General features: G+C 55.9%; 1 protein-coding gene across 2 annotated transcripts in view; it reads left to right on the forward strand.

Moving 5' to 3' along the window:
• ABCC4 (ATP binding cassette subfamily C member 4 (PEL blood group)) overlaps positions 1-21,807 on the forward strand; it is a 270,766-nt gene that overhangs the window by 238,963 nt on the left and 9,996 nt on the right. For both annotated transcript variants that reach the window (XM_076054137.1, XM_076054138.1), the window contains exons 15-29: positions 671-856; positions 1,245-1,385; positions 2,912-2,949; positions 3,364-3,476; positions 5,502-5,648; positions 8,132-8,211; positions 8,962-9,112; positions 9,456-9,575; positions 10,026-10,136; positions 11,079-11,179; positions 12,763-12,954; positions 14,176-14,331; positions 14,740-14,829; positions 14,950-15,122; positions 16,629-16,734. In XM_076054137.1, the coding sequence (XP_075910252.1) occupies positions 671-856; positions 1,245-1,385; positions 2,912-2,949; positions 3,364-3,476; positions 5,502-5,648; positions 8,132-8,211; positions 8,962-9,112; positions 9,456-9,575; positions 10,026-10,136; positions 11,079-11,179; positions 12,763-12,954; positions 14,176-14,331; positions 14,740-14,829; positions 14,950-15,122; positions 16,629-16,734 (1,905 nt within the window). The remainder of the gene's footprint in view (positions 1-670; positions 857-1,244; positions 1,386-2,911; positions 2,950-3,363; positions 3,477-5,501; positions 5,649-8,131; positions 8,212-8,961; positions 9,113-9,455; positions 9,576-10,025; positions 10,137-11,078; positions 11,180-12,762; positions 12,955-14,175; positions 14,332-14,739; positions 14,830-14,949; positions 15,123-16,628; positions 16,735-21,807) is intronic.

The following is a 21,807-nucleotide window of genomic DNA, read 5'->3' on the forward strand; positions in this document are numbered from 1 at the left end:
CCTGGATAAAAATCCATGCGACCACGGGGAGAGAGAGACACACAAACGCCAAATATACAGCAGCAGCAGGCATCGAGGTCGGGATTGAACGCACGACCTCCTGTATACCAGGCAAGGTATTTAACATCTCCTAGCCACCGTGGCACACCTGTACCTAGCCTGGTACAGCAGTCAACCCACGGCACCTGGGTCTGTCCCGTGACCTCCTGCACCTATCCTGGCACAGCAGTCAACCCACGGCACCTGGGTCTGTCCCGTGACCTCCTGCACCTAGCCTAGCACAGCAGTCAACCCATGGCACCTGGGTCTGTCCCGTGACCTCCTGCACCTATCCTGGCACAGCAGTCAACCCACGGCACCTGGGTCTGTCCCGTGACCTCCTGCTGCCAGCAACAGCGGAGAGCATTCCGTACTTCACGTGACGGTCTGAAGGTGCACCTAGCCTGGCACGACGTGCCGTGGCGGCGACGTCGCCACCATTCAGTTGGCGAATGGCGGCGGCCGTTGCCGTGGTCGTTGTTGCTAAGCGCTTGTCCCACGGCGGTGACGGTTGCCGTGGTCGTTGTTGCTAAGCGCTTGTCCCACGGCGGTGACGGTTGCCGTGGTTGTTGTTGCTACGCGCTTGTCCCACGGCGGTGACGGTTGCCGTGGTTGCGGCGCCGGTTGTCAGGGCCACGTGACAGCACGCGGCACATTCTCCGAGCTCCTCCGCTCGGGCGTCGACTTCACGACGCTCCTCCGCCACGACGACCACGAGGAGCCCGACGACATCGTCCCTGGCGACCATCGCCACGGCAACAGCAAGCGCACCCTCTCCTCGGCGACCAGCGACTCCAGCATTGTCTCCGACAGCAAGGTGCGGAGCGAGCCGGTTATCGTGGTACCCGGTTACTGTGGTACCCAGTTACCATGGCAACCGGTTATTGTGTCTCTCAATTACAGCGTTACCGTGTTTATCTGCTACACCAGGAATGGATAAGTGGTTATCACGTCCCCTCGTTGCCGCGTTACCTGGTTACCATATCTCCTGGTTACCATATCTCCTGGTTGTGTTCGTCTACCCGTTGCCACGATGCCAGTAACCGTGGCGACGAGGACGAGGAGGGTGTGTTGTTTAGTTTCCCCACGAGAGCTCCGGGTGACACTCGTGCACGTCCCCGTTGTTTTTGCGTCTCGCCGGTTGCCGTGGCTCCCGGCTGCCGTAATGCTCGGTTGCCGTGACGTCCCGTTGCCGTGGTGATCAGGAGGAGGGGGTACCGGTGGGCGTGATGGAGGAGCACCGCGCCCAAGGCAACGTGGGCTTCTCGGTGTACAAGCGCTACTTCAGGGCCGGCGCCAGCATCGCCATGCTGCTTCTACTGCTGGCGGTCAACGTGGGCGCCACGGTGAGGGGTCAGCAGGTCACCGTGATGCACAGTTACCATATCTACCGGTTTCCGAGTCGCCCAGTTGCCGTGACATCCGGTTGCCGTGACGTCTGGTTGCTGTGATGCCTGGTTACCGTGTCTCCCGGTTGCCGTGTCTCCCGGTTGCCGTGTGTCCCGGTTGCCGTGACTCCCAGGGAGGTGATGGGCGGGGTTTCCTTAGCGACGCTCATCGCACTGGGCGGGGGCTCGTTGGGGGTTTCCAGCCTTCGGTCCGGTGCCAGTTTCAAACGCGTTCAGGTGATGGACCCGGTAAACAGGCACCAGTTAAAATTCTGTCCATCGTGCTTCGGGGGCTTGGAGATGTTATATCCCTCGCCTGGTGTACAGGAGGTCGTGGGTTCGATCCCAACCCTGACGCCTGCTGCTTTATATTTGGAGTCTGCGTGTCTGTCTCTCTCCCTGTGGTCACGTGGATTTTTCTCTGGATCCTCTGGTTCTTCTCTTCCACGTTTAGAATCAACATCACCACGCGTTTACGGTAATTTAACCGCCACTAGCGATTTCCACGTGATGATGATGATGGTAAAGCCACTTCGTCGAGTGATCATTTGTGATTACCAGGTCTCTTCTGAGCTACATCGCTCAGTGGGTCCTTACCTTGATCAACAAATGGTCCCAGCTGTACCGGATCGCGTGTCTGTGTGTGTGTGTTAATGGCTAGATTATGTAGCCCGCATGTCCAGCCACTGCATGCCTAAACAGCTTTCGTTCGGCCGGATAGAAGGGGCTAAACGGGCGTGGCAGGGGCTGGAGAGGAGATGGAGTGATGTGGTACAAGAGGATGTGGAGCTGAGTGGACTTGCCGATGACTGGTACCAGCGGTGTCAAGATCGGCCTCTGTGGAAGAGGCTCGTGAAGGACGCTACTGGGCAGTTGGAGGCAGTCGCCCGCCAGCAACAACGGAGGGCAGAGGAGTGACGCTCACAACAACGAGTGGAGCACCGGGTGGCTAGAATACAGCAAGTTGGTACGGTAGGGGGCACAGGTGGTGCATCGGCCACTCATCTCAGTCAGTCGACCCATGGCACCTGCAGGGTCTGTCCCATAACCTCTTGCCAGCGAGCCTTCAATACTTCACGTGGCCTTAACGTGCACATAGCCTGGCACAAGCGTCGTGGTGACATCACCGCCACTTAGTGGCGAATGGCGGTTGTTGTTATTGGGGAGTGGTGGTGCAGTGCGCTACGAACCCGGCGACCCGAGTTCAATTCCCGCTCACGGCCACCAACACCAGTGACAATTGTCCAAACCGGTACTAGGCCTCCCCTAGGTCCGCTCAGCCTCAAATAAAAACCTGGTGCGGTGTGTAAACATCGCCAATGGGGAGGCGGCCGGACGTGGTGCTGGCTACCCACCCCCTCGTGTTTCATGCTGACCTTAACAGGTGCTTGCTAACTGCACTTGCCCCAACAGTCTGTTAAGGCTATGCGGGGGAGCTTTGTTTCGGTCAGAGTGTGAGTGTCTGTCCGTCTTTGTCTCCCCAGGTTCTCTACGTGTTGCAGGACTGGTGGCTCTCCTACTGGTTCGTCGCAATTCAACACGCGCTCCGCACACACGCAAACAAAGACAAAGATCCCCCGTGTAGCCTTAACAGACTGTAGGGACAAGTGTTGTTAGCGAGTAGCACCTATGAAGGCCGGCACGGCACACGAGGGAGTGGCTGGCCAGCACCACGCCCGGCCGCCTTTGTCTCCCTAGCGGCGATGTTTACACACCGCATCAGGTACTCGTTTGAGCCTGAGTCTACCTAGGGGAGGCCCAGGACTAGTTCATATAATCATCACCGGTGTTGGCCGTGGGCGGGAATATAACTTGGGTCGCCGGGTTCGTAGCGCAGCGCGCTAACCGCTACACAGGCGCGCACACCCGCTGTGCCACATGCACACATTTCTCTCTAAGCTGACCTAGGCACGTCCCGCGCGCATGCGGCGTGCAGGGCGACGCAGCAGGAGGTGGTGATGAAGTGGAACGCGACGGGGACCCTGAACGAGACTGCGGGGTCTCAGCCGGACCCCCTTGACCTCTCCTACTACATCGGGATATATGCGGGTCGGTCCATCTCACGCTCAGCTGGGGGGGTGTAAGTGCGGGGGGGGGGGGGGGGGCTATGGTGGACGAGTCCATTACACTCCCGCAGAGGTGGGGTAAGGTCTTTTATTGGTCAGTGCATTATGATTGTGTGTGTTGGTTGATCCATCTCACAGCCATGGAGGGTTATCATGGATTAGTCCATTACACTCCCATGGAGGTGGGGGTATTTTATCGGTCTGTCCATTATAATTGTGTCTGGGTCAGTCCATCACACAAACAGGGAGGGGGGGTTTTCATGGATTAGTCCATTACACTCCCGAGGGGGTTATGTAAATGTATTGGTCAGATGTAGGAGTGGTGGTGTGATGTGGTGCGGTGTAAGTGTGATGGTGCGGTGTGCTGTAGGGGTGGTGTTACGGTGTGACGCTGGGCGTGGTGCTACTATGAATGGGGCGCTGCTGTAGGTGTGGTGGTGTGGTATAGTGCGGTGTAGGTGTGATGGTGTGGTATGACTTTGCAGGAGTGACGGTGTAGGTGTGATGGTGTGGTGTGACTGTGCAGGTGTGACGGTGTAGGTGTGACAGTGCAGGTGTGATGGCATGGTGTGACAGTGTAGGTGTGACGGTGCAGGTGTGATGGTGTGGTGTGACGGTGTAGGTGTGACGGTGCAGGTGTGATGGCGTGGTGTGACTGTGCAGGTGTGACGGTGTATGTGTGACAGTGTAGGTGTGACAGTGTAGGTGTGACGGTGTAGGTGTGACGGTGTAGGTGTGACGGTGCAGGTGTGACGGTGTGGTGTGACGGTGTATGTGTGACAGTGTAGGTATGATGGTGTGGTGTGACAGTGTAGGTGTGACGGTGTAGGTGTGACGGTGTAGGTGTGACAGTGTATGTGTGACAGTGTAGGTGTGACAGTGTAGGTGTGATGGTGTGGTGTGACAGTGTATGTGTGACAGTGTAGGTGTGACAGTGTAGGTGTGATGGTGTATGTGTGACAGTGTAGGTGTGACAGTGTATGTGTGACAGTGTAGGTGTGACAGTGTAGGTGTGACAGTGTAGGTGTGACAGTGTAGGTGTGATGGTGTGGTGTGACAGTGTAGGTGTGACAGTGTAGGTGTGATGGTGTATGTGTGACGGTGTATGTGTGACAGTGTAGGTGTGATGGTGCAGGTGTGACGGTGTGGTGTGACAGTGTAGGTGTGACAGTGTATGTGTGACAGTGTAGGTGTGACGGTGTAGGTGTGACGGTGTAGGTGTGACGGTGTAGGTGTGACGGTGTAGGTGTGACAGTGTAGGTGTGACGGTGTAGGTGTGACGGTGTATGTGTGATGGTGTAGGTGTGACAGTGTAGGTGTGACAGTGTAGGTGTGACAGTGTAGGTGTGACAGTGTAGGTGTGACGGTGTAGGTGTGACGGTGTAGGTGTGACGGTGCAGGTGTGACAGTGTAGGTGTGACAGTGCAGGTGTGACGGTGCAGGTGTGACGGTGTGGTGTGACAGTGTAGGTGTGACAGTGTAGGTGTGACAGTGTAGGTGTGACGGTGTATGTGTGACAGTGTAGGTGTGACGGTGTATGTGTGATGGTGTAGGTGTGACGGTGTATGTGTGACAGTGTAGATGTGATGGTGCAGGTGTGACGGTGTGGTGTGACAGTGTAGGTGTGACAGTGCAGGTGTGACAGTGTAGGTGTGACAGTGCAGGTGTGACGGTGTGGTGTGACAGTGTAGGTGTGACGGTGTAGGTGTGACAGTGTAGGTGTGACAGTGTAGGTGTGACGGTGTAGATGTGACAGTGTAGGTGTGACAGTGTATGTGTGACAGTGTAGGTGTGACGGTGTATGTGTGACGGTGTATGTGTGACGGTGTAGGTGTGACGGCGAGGTGTGACAGTGTAGGTGTGACGGTGTATGTGTGACAGTGTAGGTGTGACGGTGTAGGTGTGACGGTGTATGTGTGACAGTGTAGGTGTGACAGTGTAGGTGTGACGGCGAGGTGTGACGGCGCGGCGTGACGGCACGGTGTGACGGCACGGTGTGACGGTGCAGGTGTGACGCTGGGCGTGGTGCTGCTGGGGATGGCCCGCTGCCTGCTGTTCCTCAAGGTGCTGGTGACGGCGTCGCGAGTGCTGCACAACCGAATGTTCTCCTCAGTGCTGCGTGCCCCCGTTTACTTTTACGACGTCAACCCCATCGGTGAGGCCGCCGCCGCTCGCCTCGCCGCCAACGCGAGAGAGACGCTGCTCGGACAAAGCCGTCTGTTCACCTCTGTGTGCATCTGTTCATCTGACTGTACGTCCGTCCATTCCTCTGTCCGTCTCTTCATCGTTCTGTTCATTTTTTTTTATCTCTCTCCACCTGAAGAAGACCGTTTGGGTTGCGATCGAAACGTCGTGGGGTTTATTTGCTTTTAATTCTGATTTTTTTTCTTTCCCTACGCGACTTTACCGAAATAACCAAGAATACGTTCTGTTCATCTGTCTGTCTGTTCATCTGTCTATCTGTTCATCTGTCCATCTGTCTGTCCGTTCATCTGTCCATCTGTTCATCTGTCTATCTGTCTGTCCGTTCATCTGTCTATCTGTTCATCTGTCTGTCTGTTCATCTGTCTATCTGTTCATCTGTCTATCTGTCTGTCCGTTCATCTGTATATCTGTTCATCTGTCTATCTGTTCATCTGTCCATCTGTCTGTCCGTTCATCTGTCCATCTGTTCATCTGTCTATCTGTCTGTCCGTTCATCTGTCTATCTGTTCATCTGTCTATCTGTTCATCTGTCCATCTGTCTGTCCGTTCATCTGTCTATCTGTCTGTCCGTTCATCTGTCTATCTGTTCATCTGTCTGTCTGTTCATCTGTCTATCTGTTCATCTGTCTATCTGTCTGTCCGTTCATCTGTCTATCTGTTCATCTGTCTATCTGTTCATCTGTCCATCTGTCTGTCCGTTCATCTGTCCATCTGTTCATCTGTCTATCTGTCTGTCCGTTCATCTGTCTATCTGTTCATCTGTCTATCTGTTCATCTGTCCATCTGTCTGTCCGTTCATCTGTCCATCTGTTCATCTGTCTATCTGTCTGTCCGTTCATCTGTCTATCTGTTCATCTGTCTGTCTGTTCATCTGTCTATCTGTTCATCTGTCTATCTGTTCATCTGTCCATCTGTCTGTCCGTTCATCTGTCCATCTGTTCATCTGTCTATCTGTCTGTCCGTTCATCTGTCTGTCTGTTTATCTGTCTGTCTGTTAATCTGTCTGTCTGTTCATCTGACTGCACATCTGTCTGTTCATCTGTCTGTCTGTTCATCTGACTGTCGATCTGTCTGTCCGTTCATCTGTCTATCTGTTCATCTGTCTGTCTGTTCATCTGTCTGTCTGTTCATCTGTGTGTCCATCTGTCTGTTCATCTGTCTGTCTGTTCATCTGTGTATCCATCTGTCTGTTCATCTGTCCTTTTGTTCATCTGACTGTACATCTGTCTGTCCGTTCATCTGTCCATCTGTTCATCTGTCTGTCGATCTGTCTGTCTGTTCATCTGTCTGTCCGTTCATCTGTCTATCTGTTCATCTATCTGTCTGTTCATCTATCTATCTGTTCATCTGACTGTCGATCTGTCTGTCCGTTCATCTGTCTGTCTGTCTGTTCTTCTGACTGTACATCTGTCCGTTCATCTGTCTATCTGTTCATCTGTCTGTCTGTTCATCTGTCTGTCTGTTCATCTGTCTGTCTGTTCATCTGACTGTTCATCTGTCTGTCTGTTCATCTGATTGTCGATCTGTCTGTCCGTTCATCTGTCTGTCTGTTCATCTGACTGTACATCTGTCCGTTCATCTGTCTATATGTTCATCTGTCTGTCTGTTAATCTGTCTGTCTGTTCATCTTACTGCACATCTGTCTGTTCATCTGACTGTCGATCTTTCTGTCCGTTCATCTGTATATCTGTTCATCTGTGTGTCCATCTGTCCTGTTCATCTGACTGTACATGTGTCTGTTCATCTGACTGTACATCTGTCTGTTCATCTGACTGTACATCTGTCTGTTCATCTGACTGTACATCTGTCTGTTCATCTGTCTATCTGTTCATCTGGGTATCCATCTGTCCTTCTGTTCATCTGACTGTACATCTGTCTGTTCATCTGACTGTTCATCTGTCTGTCTGTTCATCTGACTGTACATCTGTCTGTTCATCTGACTGTCTGTTCATCTGACTGTCTGTTCATCTGTCTGTCTGTTCATCTGACTGTACATCTGTCTGTTCATCTGTCTGTCTGTTCATCTGACTGTCTGTTCATCTGTCTGTCCGTTCATCGGTCTATCCGTTCATCTGTTAGTCTGTCTGTTTTGTCCATGTGTCTGTCCGCTGACGTGGTGATGGTGTGATGTGGATGATGTCATGTAGGGTTGTAGATCGTGATGCAGTGGTGATGGTGGTGGTGATGGTGGTGGTGATGATGGTGATGGTGGTGAAGGTGGTGGTGGTGGTGGTGATGATGGTGTTGGTGATGGTGGTGATGGTGGTGGTGATGGCGGTGATGTCGGTGATGGTGGTGATGGTGGGATGATGGTGATAGTGGTGAAGGTGGTGGTGGTGATTATGGTGTTGATGGTGGTGGTGATGATGGTGGTGGTGATGGTGGTGGTGATGATGGCGGTGATGGTGGTGATGGTGGTGATGTCGATGGCAGGCCGGGTGCTCAACCGCTTCTCCAAGGACATTGGCCAGATGGACGACCTCCTGCCCATCACCTTCCTCGACTTTGCGCAGGTGAGGCTGAGCCTGACATCACCGTGACGGCGATGGTGGACGGCGATGGTAGCGGTGGTGCAGCGGTTAGCGCGCTGACGATTATCTGAACCGGTCCTGGGCCTCCCCTAGGTCGACTCAGCCTCAAATGAGTACCTGGTGCGGTGTGTAGTAAACATCGCCACCGGGGAGACAAAGGCGGTCGGGCGTGGTGCTGACCACCCACCCCCTCGTGTGCCGTGCCGGGCTTCATAGGTGGTGCTACTCGCTAACAGCACTTGCCCAAACGGTCCCTGCACACACACACAGAGTCTATCCAGGCTATGGGGGGGGCCTTTGTCTTTGGTGGTGGTGATGATGGTCGTGTGTAGATGGAGATGTGGTGATGTGGTGGTAGTAAAATGGCAGTGATGGGAGTGGTGATGGTTTATGATGGTGGTGACATTGGCGGTGGTGATGATGGTGGTGGTGGTGATGATGGTGGTGGTTGTGGTGATGATGATTTTACACGTGTGTGCTGAACTTCTTTCGCACCGTACGTAGCCATCCGTGCTAATCGGAGATGGTGGTGGTGGCGGTCATGATGGCGGTGATGATCACGGTGGTTGTTATGGTGACGGCAAATGGCGGTGATGACGATGGCGGTTGTGATGACGATGACGATGATGGTGGCCGTGGTGATCGTGGCGACGATCGCGATTGTGACGACTGCGATGACGACGACAGTACCTCGTCGACATATCAACCCCCCCCCCGTGCCCCCCCCCCCAGACGTCCCTGCAGATCGTGGGTGCGATGAGCGTGGCGGTGGGCGTTGTGCCCTGGGTCATGATCCCCGTCGTCCCCCTGCTCGTCGTTTTCTTCCTGCTGCGCCGCTACTACCTCCTCACCGCACGCAACATCAAGAGGCTCGAGGCCACCGGTGAGGAGGAGGTGGTGAGGAGGTGGTGGTGAGGAGGTGGTGAGGAGGTGGTGAGGAGGTGGTGAGGAGGTGCCGCACCTCCCCATCGGCGTCCCCACGTGTCCCCGCGTGTCACCACGTGTCCCCGCGTGTCCCCGCGTGTCCCCGCGTGTCCCCGCGTGTCCCCGCGTGTCTCTACTTGTCCCCGCGTGTCCCCACGTGTCCCCGCGTATCCCCACGTGTCCCCGCGTGTCCCCACGTGTCCCCGCGTGTCCCCGCGTGTCCCCGCGTGTCCCCACGTGTCCCCGCGTGTCTCTACGAACTGGTGCTCCGCTCTTTATGTTTGTCCCCGCCCCGCCCCCAGCGAGGAGCCCCGTGTTCTCCCACCTGTCGTCGTCGCTGCAGGGTCTCCCCGTGGTGCGCGCGTTCCACGTGCAGAGGCACTTCCAGAGCACCTTCGACTCCCTGCAGGACGTGCACACCGGTGAGCACTCACCGCCACGCTCACCCATTCACCGGCACGCTCGCCCACTCACCGCCACACTCACCCATTCACCGGCACGCTCGCCCACTCACCGCCACGCTCACCCACTCACTACCACGCTTACCCACTCACTACCACACTCACCGCCACGCTCACTACCACGCTCACCGCCACACTCACCCGCTCACTACCACGCTCACCGTCGCACTCACCCACTCACCCACTCACCGTCACACTCACCAACTCACTACCACGCTCACCCACTCACGACCACACTCACCGCCACGCTCATCACCATACTCACCGCAACTCCGTGTATGCGTGTGATCGTGCGTGTGTGTGCGTGTGTTGTGCTGTAACCGACCTTCATAGCTGCTGCTCGCTGACAGCACTTGCCGCGGCGGTCTGTGTAGGCTACACGGGGGATCTTTGTCTGGTGTGTGAGTGTAGAGGCGTGGTTCCTCTTCCTCACCACCTCCCGCTGGCTCGCCGTGAGGCTCGACCTCCTCTGTGCCGTCTTCGTCACCGCCGTCTCCTTCAGCTCCATCTTCATCTCCAGCAGTGAGCGCGGCCCCACCTCGTCACGTGGCCCCACCTCGTCACGTGGCCCCACCTCGTCACGTGGCCCCACCTCGCCGCGCGGCCCCACCTCGCCCCGTGTGCCCCTCGCGTCTCCCCACATCTCTCCGTCTAACCGTGTCTCCCCGTGTCTCCCCGTGTCTCCCCGGCACGTCTCTCCCTGTGTCTCCCCGTGTCTCCCCGTGTCTCCCCGTGTCTCCCCATGTCTCCCCGGCACGTCTCTCTCCGTGTCTCCCCATGTCTCCCCGTGTCTCCCCGGCACGTCTCTCCCTGTGTCTCCCCGTGTCTCCCCGTGTCTCCCCGTGTCTCCCCATGTCTCCCCGGCGCGTCTCTCCCCGTGTCTCCCCGTGTCTCCCCGTGTCTCCCCGTCTCTCCCCATGTCTCCCCGTGTCTCCCCGTGTCTCCCCGTGTCTCCCCGTGTCTCCTCGTGTCTCCCCGACACGTCTCTCCCCGTGTCTCCCCGTGTCTCCCCGTGTCTCCCCGTGTCTCCCCGTGTCTCCCTTGTCTCCCCGTCTCTCCCCGTGTCTCCCCGTGTCTCCCCATGTCTCCCCGTGTCTCCCCGTGTCTCCCCGTGTCTCCTCGTGTCTCCCCGACACGTCTCTCCCCGTGTCTCCCCGTGTCTCCCCGTGTCTCCCCGTGTCTCTCCGTGTCTCTCCGTGTCTCCCCGTGTCTCTCCCGTGTGCCCCCCACGTCTCCCCGTTTCTCCCTTGTCTCCCCGTGTCTCCCCGTGTCTCTCACGTGTGCCCCCCACGTCTCCCCGTTTCTCCCTTGTCTCCCCGTTGCTCCCCGTCTCTCCCCGTGTCTCCCTGTGTCTCCCCGTGTCTCCCCGTCTCTCCCCGTGTCTCCCCGTGTCTCCCCGTGTCTCCCCGTCTCTCCCCGTGTCTCCCCGTCTCTCCCCGTGTGCCCCCCACGTCTCCCCGTGAGGTCTGGCCGCGGGGCAGGTGGGCCTGGCGCTGTCCTACGCCATGAGTCTCACCGGGATGTTCCAGTGGGGTGTGCGGCAGAGCGCCGAGGTGGAGAGCTACGTGAGCCTCGCACCACCACCGCCACCATCACCACCACCACCGCCACCGCCACCACCGCCACCACTGCCGCAGCCACCGCTACCACCGCCACCACCACCACCACCGCCGCCACCGCAGCCACCGCCACCACCGCCACAGCCACCGCTGCTACCGCCACCACCGCTACCACCGCTACCGCCACCACCGCTACCACCGCCATCACCGCCACCACCGCCGCAGCCACCGCTACTACCGCTACCGCCACCACCGCTACCACCGCTACCGCCACCACCGCTACCACCGCTACCACCGCCACCACCGCTACCACCGCTACCACCGCTACCACTGCCAGCAGCAGCAGCATCATCATCATCATCATCGTGATCATCGTCACCAATGATGTCTCCTGTGACAATGTCCGTGGCGATGTCCGTGGCGATGTCCGTAACGTTGTCCATGACGATGTCCATGATGATGTCTATAACGATGTCTGTAATGATGTCCGTGTTCGATGTCCATAACGTTGTCCGTGACGTTGTCCGTGACATTGTCCGTGACGATGTCTATAACGATGTCCGTGACGATGTCCGTGACGATGTCCGTGACGATGTCCGTGACGTTGTCCGTGACGATGTATATAACGATGTCCGTAACGATGTCCGTAACGATGTCCGTGACGATGTCTATAACGATGTCCGTAACGATGTCCATGATGATGTCCGTGACGATGTCCGTGACGATGTCCGTGACGTCCGTGACGATGTCCATGATGTCTATAACGATGTCCGTGACGATGTCCGTGACGATGTCCGCGACGTTGTCCGTGACGATGTCTGTGACGTTGTCCGTGACGATGTCTATAACGATGTCCGCGACGTTGTCCGTGACGATGTCTGTGACGTTGTCCGTGACGATGTCTGTGACGTTGTCCGTGACGATGTCTATAACGATGTCTATAACGATGTCCGTGACGTTGTCCGTGACGATGTCCGTGACTGTCTATAACGTTGTCCGTGACGATGTCCGTGACGATGTCTATAACGATGTCCGTGACGATGTCCGTGACGTTGTCCGTGACGATGTCCGTGACGTTGTCCGTGACGATGTCCGTGACGATGTCCGTGACGTCCGTGACGATGTCCATGATGTCTATAACGATGTCCGTGACGATGTCCGTGACGTTGTCTATAACGATGTCCGTGACGATGTCCGTGACGATGTCCATGATGTCTATAATGATGTCCATGATGTCTATAACGATGTCCGTGACGATGTCTATAATAATGTCCATGATGTCTATAACGATGTCCGTGACGATGTCCGTGACGATGTCCATGATGTCTATAACGATGTCCGTGACGATGTCCGTGACGATGTCCGTGACGATGTCCGTGACGATGTCCGTGACGATGTCCGTGACGTCCGTGACGATGTCCATGATGTCTATAATGATGTCCGTGACGATGTCCGTGACGTTGTCTATAACGATGTCCGTGACGTTGTCTATAACGATGTCCGTGACGATGTCCATGATGTCTATAATGATGTCCATGATGTCTATAACGATGTCCGTGACGATGTCTATAACGACGTCGATGCCACAGATGACGTCGGTGGAGCGGGTGCTGGAGTACTCTGAGCTGGAGCCGGAGGCCCCCTGGGAGGCGGAGAAGCGGCCCCCCGCCGGGTGGCCATCACGCGGTGCCCTCTGCCTGCAGGACGTCTCCCTGCGCTATCCGGGCTCCACGCGGCCCGTGCTGTACAACCTCAACGCCACCATCCACCCCGGAGAGAAGGTCGCTCGGGGTCACTGGCGTCGCTCGGGGTCACTCGGGGTCACACGGGGTCACTCGGGTCACTCAGTCACTGGGGTCACTCATTCACTGGGGTCACTCGGGGTCACTGGGGTCACGCAGTCACTGGGGTCACTCGGGGTCACTCGGGGTCACTCGGGGTCACTCGGGTCACTCAGTCACTGGGGTCACTCGGGGTCACTCGGGTCACTCAGTCACTGGGGTCACTCATTCACTGGGGTCACTCGGGGTCACTCAGTTACTGGGGTCACTGGGGTCACTCGGGGTCACTCAGTCACTGGAGTCACTGGGGTCACTCAGTCACTGGGATCACTCGGGGTCACTCGGGGTCACTCGGGTCACTCAGTCACTGGGGTCACTCATTCACTGGGGTCACTCGGGGTCACTCGGGTCACTCAGTCACTGGGGTCACTGGGGTCACTCAGTCACTGGGATCACTTGGGGTCACTCGGGGTCACTCGGGGTCACTCGGGTCACTCAGTCACTGGGGTTACTCGGGGTCACTAGGGGTCACTCGGGTCACTCAGTCACTGGGGTCACTGGGGTCACTCGGGGTCACTGGGGTCACTCAGTCACTGGGGTCACTCAGTCACTGGGGTCACTGGGGTCACTCAGGGTCAGACACGAGCCGGCAATCACAAATGATGGCTCAGTTCTGGCTCATCATCATCATCGTCGTCGTCGCGTGGAAATTTACAGGAGACAAATTTCCCTCAACGTGTGGTGACGTTGATTCCAAATGCAGAGGGAATAGCCGGAGGAGCCGGAGACAAATCCACGCAGACTCCAAATATACAGCAGCAGCAGCAGCAGGCATCGTCAGGGTCGGGATCGAACCCACGGCCTCCTGCATACCAGGCGAGGTAGTCAACATCTCCTAGCCACCGTGGCAGCCCTGGGTCGTGGGGAAACAGGTCGGGGTCATAGGTTCGTAAACTACAGGTAGCGGTTACTGGTACGGGGTCACAAGTTCAAGGCGTCATGGATTGGTGTCACGGGTTCAAGGTCTCGTGGGTAAGGGTCGTGTCTAGGGGTCACGTGTGCACGGGTTCAAGGGCCGCAGGTGCGCGCACGCACGCGCACGTGCACGTGCGTAGCCGACCAAGCTATAGTCGGGGTCAAGGGTCATGGGCAGGGGTCACTGTTCGGAGGTGAGGGGGTCGCGTTGACGGCCGCCACCCCCCTCGACGCGGTTTCCTGCAGATCGGCATTGTGGGCCGCACGGGCGCCGGCAAGAGCTCGCTGCTCGCCGCACTCTTCCGCCTGGCGGAGCCGAGCGGCCGCATCGTCATCGACGGCATCGCCACCTCCTCGCTCGGCCTCCACGACCTGCGCCGACGCATCTCCATCATCCCCCAGGTAACCGGCGGCAATGCCCCCCCCCACCCCCCCCCCTCCCCCCGTGGCAACTCCGCTTCCGACTCCGCAAATCCTCCACGTCGTCAGAGGCGGCGGTGGGAAGGCTCCGAGCGAGCGGCGGTCCGGAGCGAGTGGCCGCGTGCAACGCGCTGCTCACGGCACGCACCGCGGCGTGCACACCACGCACCCATCAACACCCCGGGAACGTTCAGTTTACAAGCGTTCTACTCCTCTGTTCCCCCCACCCCCTCCCCCTGTTCCCCCCACCCCCTCCCCCTGTTCCCCCCACCCCCTCCCCCTGTTCCCCCTCACCTCCTCCCCCTGTTCCCCCCACCCCCTTCCCCTGTTCCCCCCACCCCCTCCCCCTGTTCCCCCCACCCCCTGTTCCGCCCCATCCGCCACTCCCAGGATCCCGTTCTGTTCACCGGCTCCATGAGGAAGAATCTGGATCCGTTTGGGGAGCACACGGACCAGGACCTGTGGGCAGCGCTCGAGGAGGTAACAACACGCACGTACCCACGCACGTACCCACGCACGTACCCACGCACGTAGCCACGCACGTACCCACGCCTGCGTACCCACGCCTGCGTACCCCCGCGTGCGTGCCTACCCCCCCAGGTGCAGCTGCGCTCTGTGGTGGAGGAGTTCCCGGCGCGTCTGGACGCCGAGCTGGCCGAGTCGGGCGCCAACCTCAGCGTGGGGCAGCGCCAGCTGGTGTGCCTGGCACGCGCCCTGCTGCGCCACAACAACATCCTGGTCATCGACGAGGCCACCGCCAACGTCGACCCGCGGTGACGCCGCACGCCACCGCACTAAGGGCGCCACGGTGGCTAGGAGATGTTAACTACCTCGCCTGGTGTACAGGAGGTCGTGTGATCGATCCCGACACTGATGCCCTCGAAATTATTGGAGTTTGCGTGTCTCTCTCTCATCATCATTATCACGGTGGCTAGGAGATGTTAACTACCTCGCCTGGTGTACAGGAGGTCGTGTGATCGATCCCGACACTGATGCCCTCGAAATTATTGGAGTTTGCGTGTCTCTCTCTCTCATCATCATCACGGTGGCTAGGAGATGTTAACTACCTCGCCTGGTGTACAGGAGGTCGTGTGATCGATCCCGACACTGATGCCCTCGAAATTATTGGAGTTTGCGTGTCTCTCTCTCTCATCATCACGGTGGCTAGGAGATGTTAACTACCTCGCCTGGTGTACAGAACGTCGTGTGATCGATCCCGACACTGATGCCCTCGAAATTATTGGAGTTTGCGTGTCTCTCTCTCATCATCATTATCACGGTGGCTAGGAGATGTTAACTACCTCGCCTGGTGTACAGGAGGTCGTGTGATCGATCCCGACACTGATGCCCTCGAAATTATTGGAGTTTGCGTGTCTCTCTCTCATCATCATTATCACGGTGGCTAGGAGATGTTAACTACCTCGCCTGGTGTACAGGAGGTCGTGTGATCGATCCCGACACTGATGCCCTCGAAATTATTGGAGTTTGCGTGTCTCTCTCTCATCATCATCACGGTGGCTAGGAGATGTTAACTACCTCGCCTGGTGTACAGGAGGTCGTGTGATCGATCCCGACACTGATGCCCTCGAAATTATTGGAGTTTGCGTGTCTCTCTCTCATCATCATCACGGTGGCTAGGAGATGTTAACTACCTCGCCTGGTGTACAGGAGGTCGTGTGATCGATCCCGACCCTTACACCTGCTGCTGCTGTATATTTCGAGTTTGCGTCTCTCTCTCTCTCTCTCTCTCCCCGTGGTCATGTGGATTTTTCTCTGGGCCCTCTGGTTTTTCTCTACACACAACATCACACGTTCTCAGAGTATTTGGCTGCTATAACTTTCCACTTGGTAAGCCACTTCATGGGGCTATCATTTGTGGTCAGTTTGCTTCTGACAAAAGAGTTTTACAGCTCAATGGGCCTTACCTGGTAAAATAAAAAATATATATATTTTAATCGTATCACGCGCATCATACCGCGTATCACGGCGCACCGCACCGATCCTATCACGCGCATCACACCGCACTCACCGCACAGCACCCCACTTCCACCCCACGACCCCTGCTGCGTTGAAACATCGGAAGGGCAGAGGAGCGACGGTGCTCACAACAACGAGCGGAACGCCGGGCGGATAAAACGCAGCGAGTTGGCGCAGTCGCGGGGACAGCCGGTGCCTGGGTTTGTCACGTGACCTTCCATGCTTCACGTGATAGCCTCGAGGTGCACCTAGGCTGGCACGCCTCGGCGTGTTGTTAAACCGCGCGTGTTTTGTGTGCCCAGCACGGACGAGCTGATCCAGAAGACGATCCGCGAGAAGTTCCGCTGGTGCACCGTGCTCACCATCGCTCACCGGCTCCATACCATCGTGGACAGCGACCGCATCATGGTGACCCACACACACACACACACATATACACACATACACACACATATACACACACACATATACACACACACATACCCACACACATACACACATACATACACACACACACCACACACATACATACACATACACACATACATACATACACACATATACACACACACATACACACACACATATACATACACACACACACACCACACACATACACACATACACACACTCACACATACATACACATACACACATACATACACACACACATACTTATACACACATACACAAACATACACACACACACATACTTATACACACACATACACACATACACACACACATACTTATACACACATACACACACATACACACATATACTTATACACACATACACACACACATACATACACACATACACACATACATACACATACATACACATACACACACATACACACACATACATACACACATACACACACATACACACACACATACACACATACACACATACACACACACACATACACACATATACATAGATACACACACAAACATACACACTCACACACACTCATACACATACACAACAACAACAACAACCGCCATTCGCCACTAAGTGGCGGTGACGTCACCACGACGCTTGTGCCAGGCTATGTGCACCGTGAGGCCACGTGAAGTGTCGAACGCCCGCTGGCAGGAGGTCACTGGGCAGACCCAGGTGCCACGGGTCGACTGACTGAGATGACTGGCTGATGCACCACCTGTGCCCCCTACTGTGCCAACCTGCTGTGCTTTAGCCACCCGGCGCTCCGCTCGTTGTTCTGAGCGTCGCTCCTCCGCCCTTCGTTGTTGTTGGAGGGCGGCTGCCTCCAACTGCCCAGTAACATCCTTCACGAGCCTCCTCCACAGAGGCCGATCTTGACACCGCTGGTACCAGTCATCGGCAAGTCCACTCAGCTCCACGTCCTCCTGTACCACATCACTCCATCTCTTCTCTAGCCCGTGCCACGCCCGCTTAGCCCCCTCAATCCGGCCAAACAAAAGCTGTTTCGGCATGCGGTGGCTGGGCATGCGGGCTACATGACCCAGCCATCGCAGCCTTGCCTGCCGGAGGAGCTCACCGATGGGACCCTGCCCAGATCTTTCAAGGATTTGTGAGCTCCTCACACAATCCAGTCTGGTTAAACCCAGGATGGATCGTAGGCAGGCCAGCCTAAATGTTTCTAACCGGCGAAGATGTTCCATTAGGGGGGTCCACGTTTCGCAAGCGTAGAGAAGGGAGGGAATGACCGTGGCCGAGAAGACCTGAAGCTTAGTGCGGAGCGACAGACCAGGTAGCTTCCACACAGCGTTACGCAACCGATGAAAAGATATTGCCGCTCGACTGATTCGGAGTGAGACCTCTGCTGTTAAACTGGAGCCAGTCATAAGCACACTGCCCAGGTATGGGAAACTCTCCACTCTCTCCACAACTGCCCCATCACTGATTGGGAGTTGTGGGGGTGGAGTGTCCGATGGTACAAAATACCCAGGCAGGTGCTTAGTTTTGGTGGGGCTGATGGTAAGGCCCCACCTCTTAGTGGCACGCTCCAGTCTCAGCAGCAACGTCTCCAACTCCTCCTCTGACTGAGCAGCTATTACCAAATCATCAGCATACATAACGTGGTTGAGCAATAGGGAGCCATCCCTTGACCGCACCCGGGCATCGATTAGCCTCCCATTATATCTGTACCATATGGAGATTCCCCCGGTACAGCTATTGAAGGCTTCACGAACTACGTGGTCAAAATAGATGTTAAATAATGTGGGAGCCAGAGGACATCCCTGTCGCACCCCAAGGTGTACAGGGAATGGCTCTGACTCCCGGCCACGTAGTTTTACCCGGGCCCGCTCACCATCATGAAGGTCCTTAATGATCGTGAGCAGAGGGTCAGGTACTCCAAAAGCACGAAGAACGACCCAGAGCCCAGGCCTACTGATGGTATCATAGGCCTTGACCAGGTCAATAAAGCAGAGATGTAGGTCTTGTTGGAATTCCCTACACCTCTGCTGTAGCAGACGGACAGAAAATATGGCATCTGTGCAGGACCGCCCTTTCCTGAAACCGCATTGGGGCTCCGCAAGCCTCTCCTCAGCGTGCCTGGCAAGGCGATGCTGAATAATCCTTGCCAGGACCTTTCCCGGCACACTGAGGAGTGAGATGCCCCTGTAGTTGTTACAGTCTGTGCGGTCCCCCTTCTTAAAAAGGGGGACCACCAGGGCATCCTTCCAATCCTGCGGAACCCGTCCAGTGGTCCAGACTGTTGTTATGATGTCATATAGGGCAGTCTGTGCACAAACGCCCCCCCCCCCCTCAGCATTTCACTTGGGAGATCATCTCTGCCCGCTGCCTTTCCTGGTCTCAGACTCCGGATCACCTTCAATACTTCCTCAGCAGATGGCACCTCAGCCAGCCACTCACAGGGGGTGACTTCATCCAATATTTGAGGCACCGCAGCCTCAGCAGGGTCATCCTCACTTTGTGCCACGATGTTTTCCTGGCTGAGGGATTTTCCCTCCCCCAGGACCTCACAGAAATGCTCAGCAAATCTGCGAACCTGTTCCTGGGGGTCGGAAATTGGATCACCGTTTTTTCCCCTAATGATGGTAATAGGTGTGGCGCTGCAGGTTACTTTTTTGATGGAGTTAAATAGAGATTTGTGATCACGGGCCACTGAGGCAGACTCCATCTCCTCAGCAACCCGCGACCACCACCCATCCTTGCAGCGCCTCACGGCTCTCCGAACCTCCGAGCGAAGGCTGCGGTAAGCCTCCTCATTCTCTGACGTGGGATTCTGTAGCCGATGACAGTGGGCCTGTCGCTTTTTCTCAACCATCCTGAACAACTCCTCTGTCATCCAGGGTGTCTGGGGAGGTCTGGACCGCGTACCCAAAGCAGCCATTGCAGCTGCATGAGTCACAGTCCTAAACCTCGCCCATTTACCCTCGACATCAGGAGGAGTCGGGGACGATGCCAATCCCAGCCGCAAGCGATGATGAAATTCTCGCTTGCAACTTTCATCAGATAACTGAGACCAGGCCACTTTAGGTTGGAATGGGGTCCTGGGTGTACACCCACCACCGGAGTGGAAGAATGGCAGGCGCATCTTACAGATGGCTAGTCGATGGTCAGAGGGCAGATCAGCTCCACGGTAGGTCCTGGTGTCAAGGACATGGGCTCGCATTCGCTGGTCCGTCACTATGTAGTCCAGCAGATGTTCTTGCTTGGACCCGGCATGCATCCATGATGTTGTGTGGATGCGCCGATGCCGGAACAGCGTGTTGGTAATTACAAGCCCATGGGCTGCACAAAAATCTAGCAGCCTCCTACCGTTGTTATTGAGCTGATCTGGCCACATACACACACATACACACACATACACACACAGACACACACACACATACACACACACATACACACATACACACACATACACACACACATACACACACACATACACACACTCACACACACACACATACACACACATACACACATACACACACACACACATACACACACACATACACACACACATACACACACATACACACACACACATACACACACTCACACACACACATACACACACATACACATACACACACATACACTCACACACACACATACATACACACACACTCACACACACACATACACACACATACAACAACAACAACCGCCATTCGCCACTAAGTGGCGGTGACGTCACCACGACGCTTGTGCCAGGCTATGTGCACCCTGAGGCCACGTGAAGTGTCGAACGCCCACTGGCAGGTCACGGGGCAGACCCAGCAGGTGCCACGGGTCGACTGACTGAGATGACTGGCTGATGCACCACCTGTGCCCCCTACTGTGCCAACCTGCTGTGCTTTAGCCACCCGGCGCTCCGCTCGTTGTTGTGAGCATCGCTCCTCCGCCCTCCGTTGTTGTTGGAGGGCGACTACCTCCAACTGCCCAGTAGCATCCTTCACGAGCCTCCTCCACAAAGGTCGATCTTGACACCGCTGGTACCAGTCATCGGCAAGTCCACTCAGCTCCACGTCCTCCTGTACCACATCACTCCATCTCTTCTCTAGCCCGTGCCGCGCCCGCTTAGCCCCCTCAATCCGGCCGAACAAAAGCTGTTTCGGCATGCGTTGGCTGGGCATGCGGGCTACATGACCCAGCCATCGCAGCCTTGCCCGCCGGAGGAGCTCACCGATGGGACCTTGCCCAGATCTTTCAAGAATTTGTGAGCTCCTCACACAATCCAGTCTGGTTAAATCCAGGATGGATCGTAGGCAGGCCAGCCTAAATGTTTCTAACCGGCGAAGATGTTCCATTAGGGGGGTCCACGTTTCGCAAGCATAGAGAAGGGAGGGAATGACCGTGGCCGAGAAGACCTGAAGCTTAGTGCGGAGCGACAGACCAGGTAGCTTCCACACAGCGTTACGCAACCGATGAAAAGATATTGCCGCTCGACTGATTCGGAGTGAGACCTCTGTTGTTAAACTGGAGCCGGTCATAAGCACTCTGCCCACATACAGTTGAGAACTGGGTGAGAACCTCCTTCCTTCAGCCAGGGCATTGAAAATGGGTCGTGGATGGGTATTCCAGCATGACAATGACCCAAAACACACGGCCAAGGCAACAAAGGAGTGACTCAAGAAGAAGCACATTAAGGTCCTGGAGTGGCCTAGCCAGTCTCCAGACCTTAATCCCATAGAAAATCTGTGCAGGGAGCTGAAGGTTCGAGTTGCCAAATGTCAGCCTCGAAACCTTAATGACTTGGAGAAGATCAGCAAAGAGCAGTGGGACAAAATCCTTCCTCAGATGTGTGCAAACCTGGTGGCCATCTACAAGAAACGTCTGACTTCTGTGATTGCCAACAAGGGTTTTGCCACCAAGTACTAAGTCATGTTTTGCAGAGGGGTCGAATACTTATTTCCCTCATTAAAATGCAAATCAATTTATAACTTTTTTACATGCGTTTTTCTGGATTTTTGTTGTTATTCTGTCTCTCACTGTTAAAATAAGCCTATTCTGTCTCT

Source organism: Petromyzon marinus, chromosome 64, assembly GCF_048934315.1.
Source record: "Petromyzon marinus isolate PM22_M1 ecotype Great Lakes invasive population chromosome 64, UKy_Petmar_22M1.pri1.0, whole genome shotgun sequence".
NCBI lineage: Eukaryota > Metazoa > Chordata > Hyperoartia > Petromyzontiformes > Petromyzontidae > Petromyzon > Petromyzon marinus.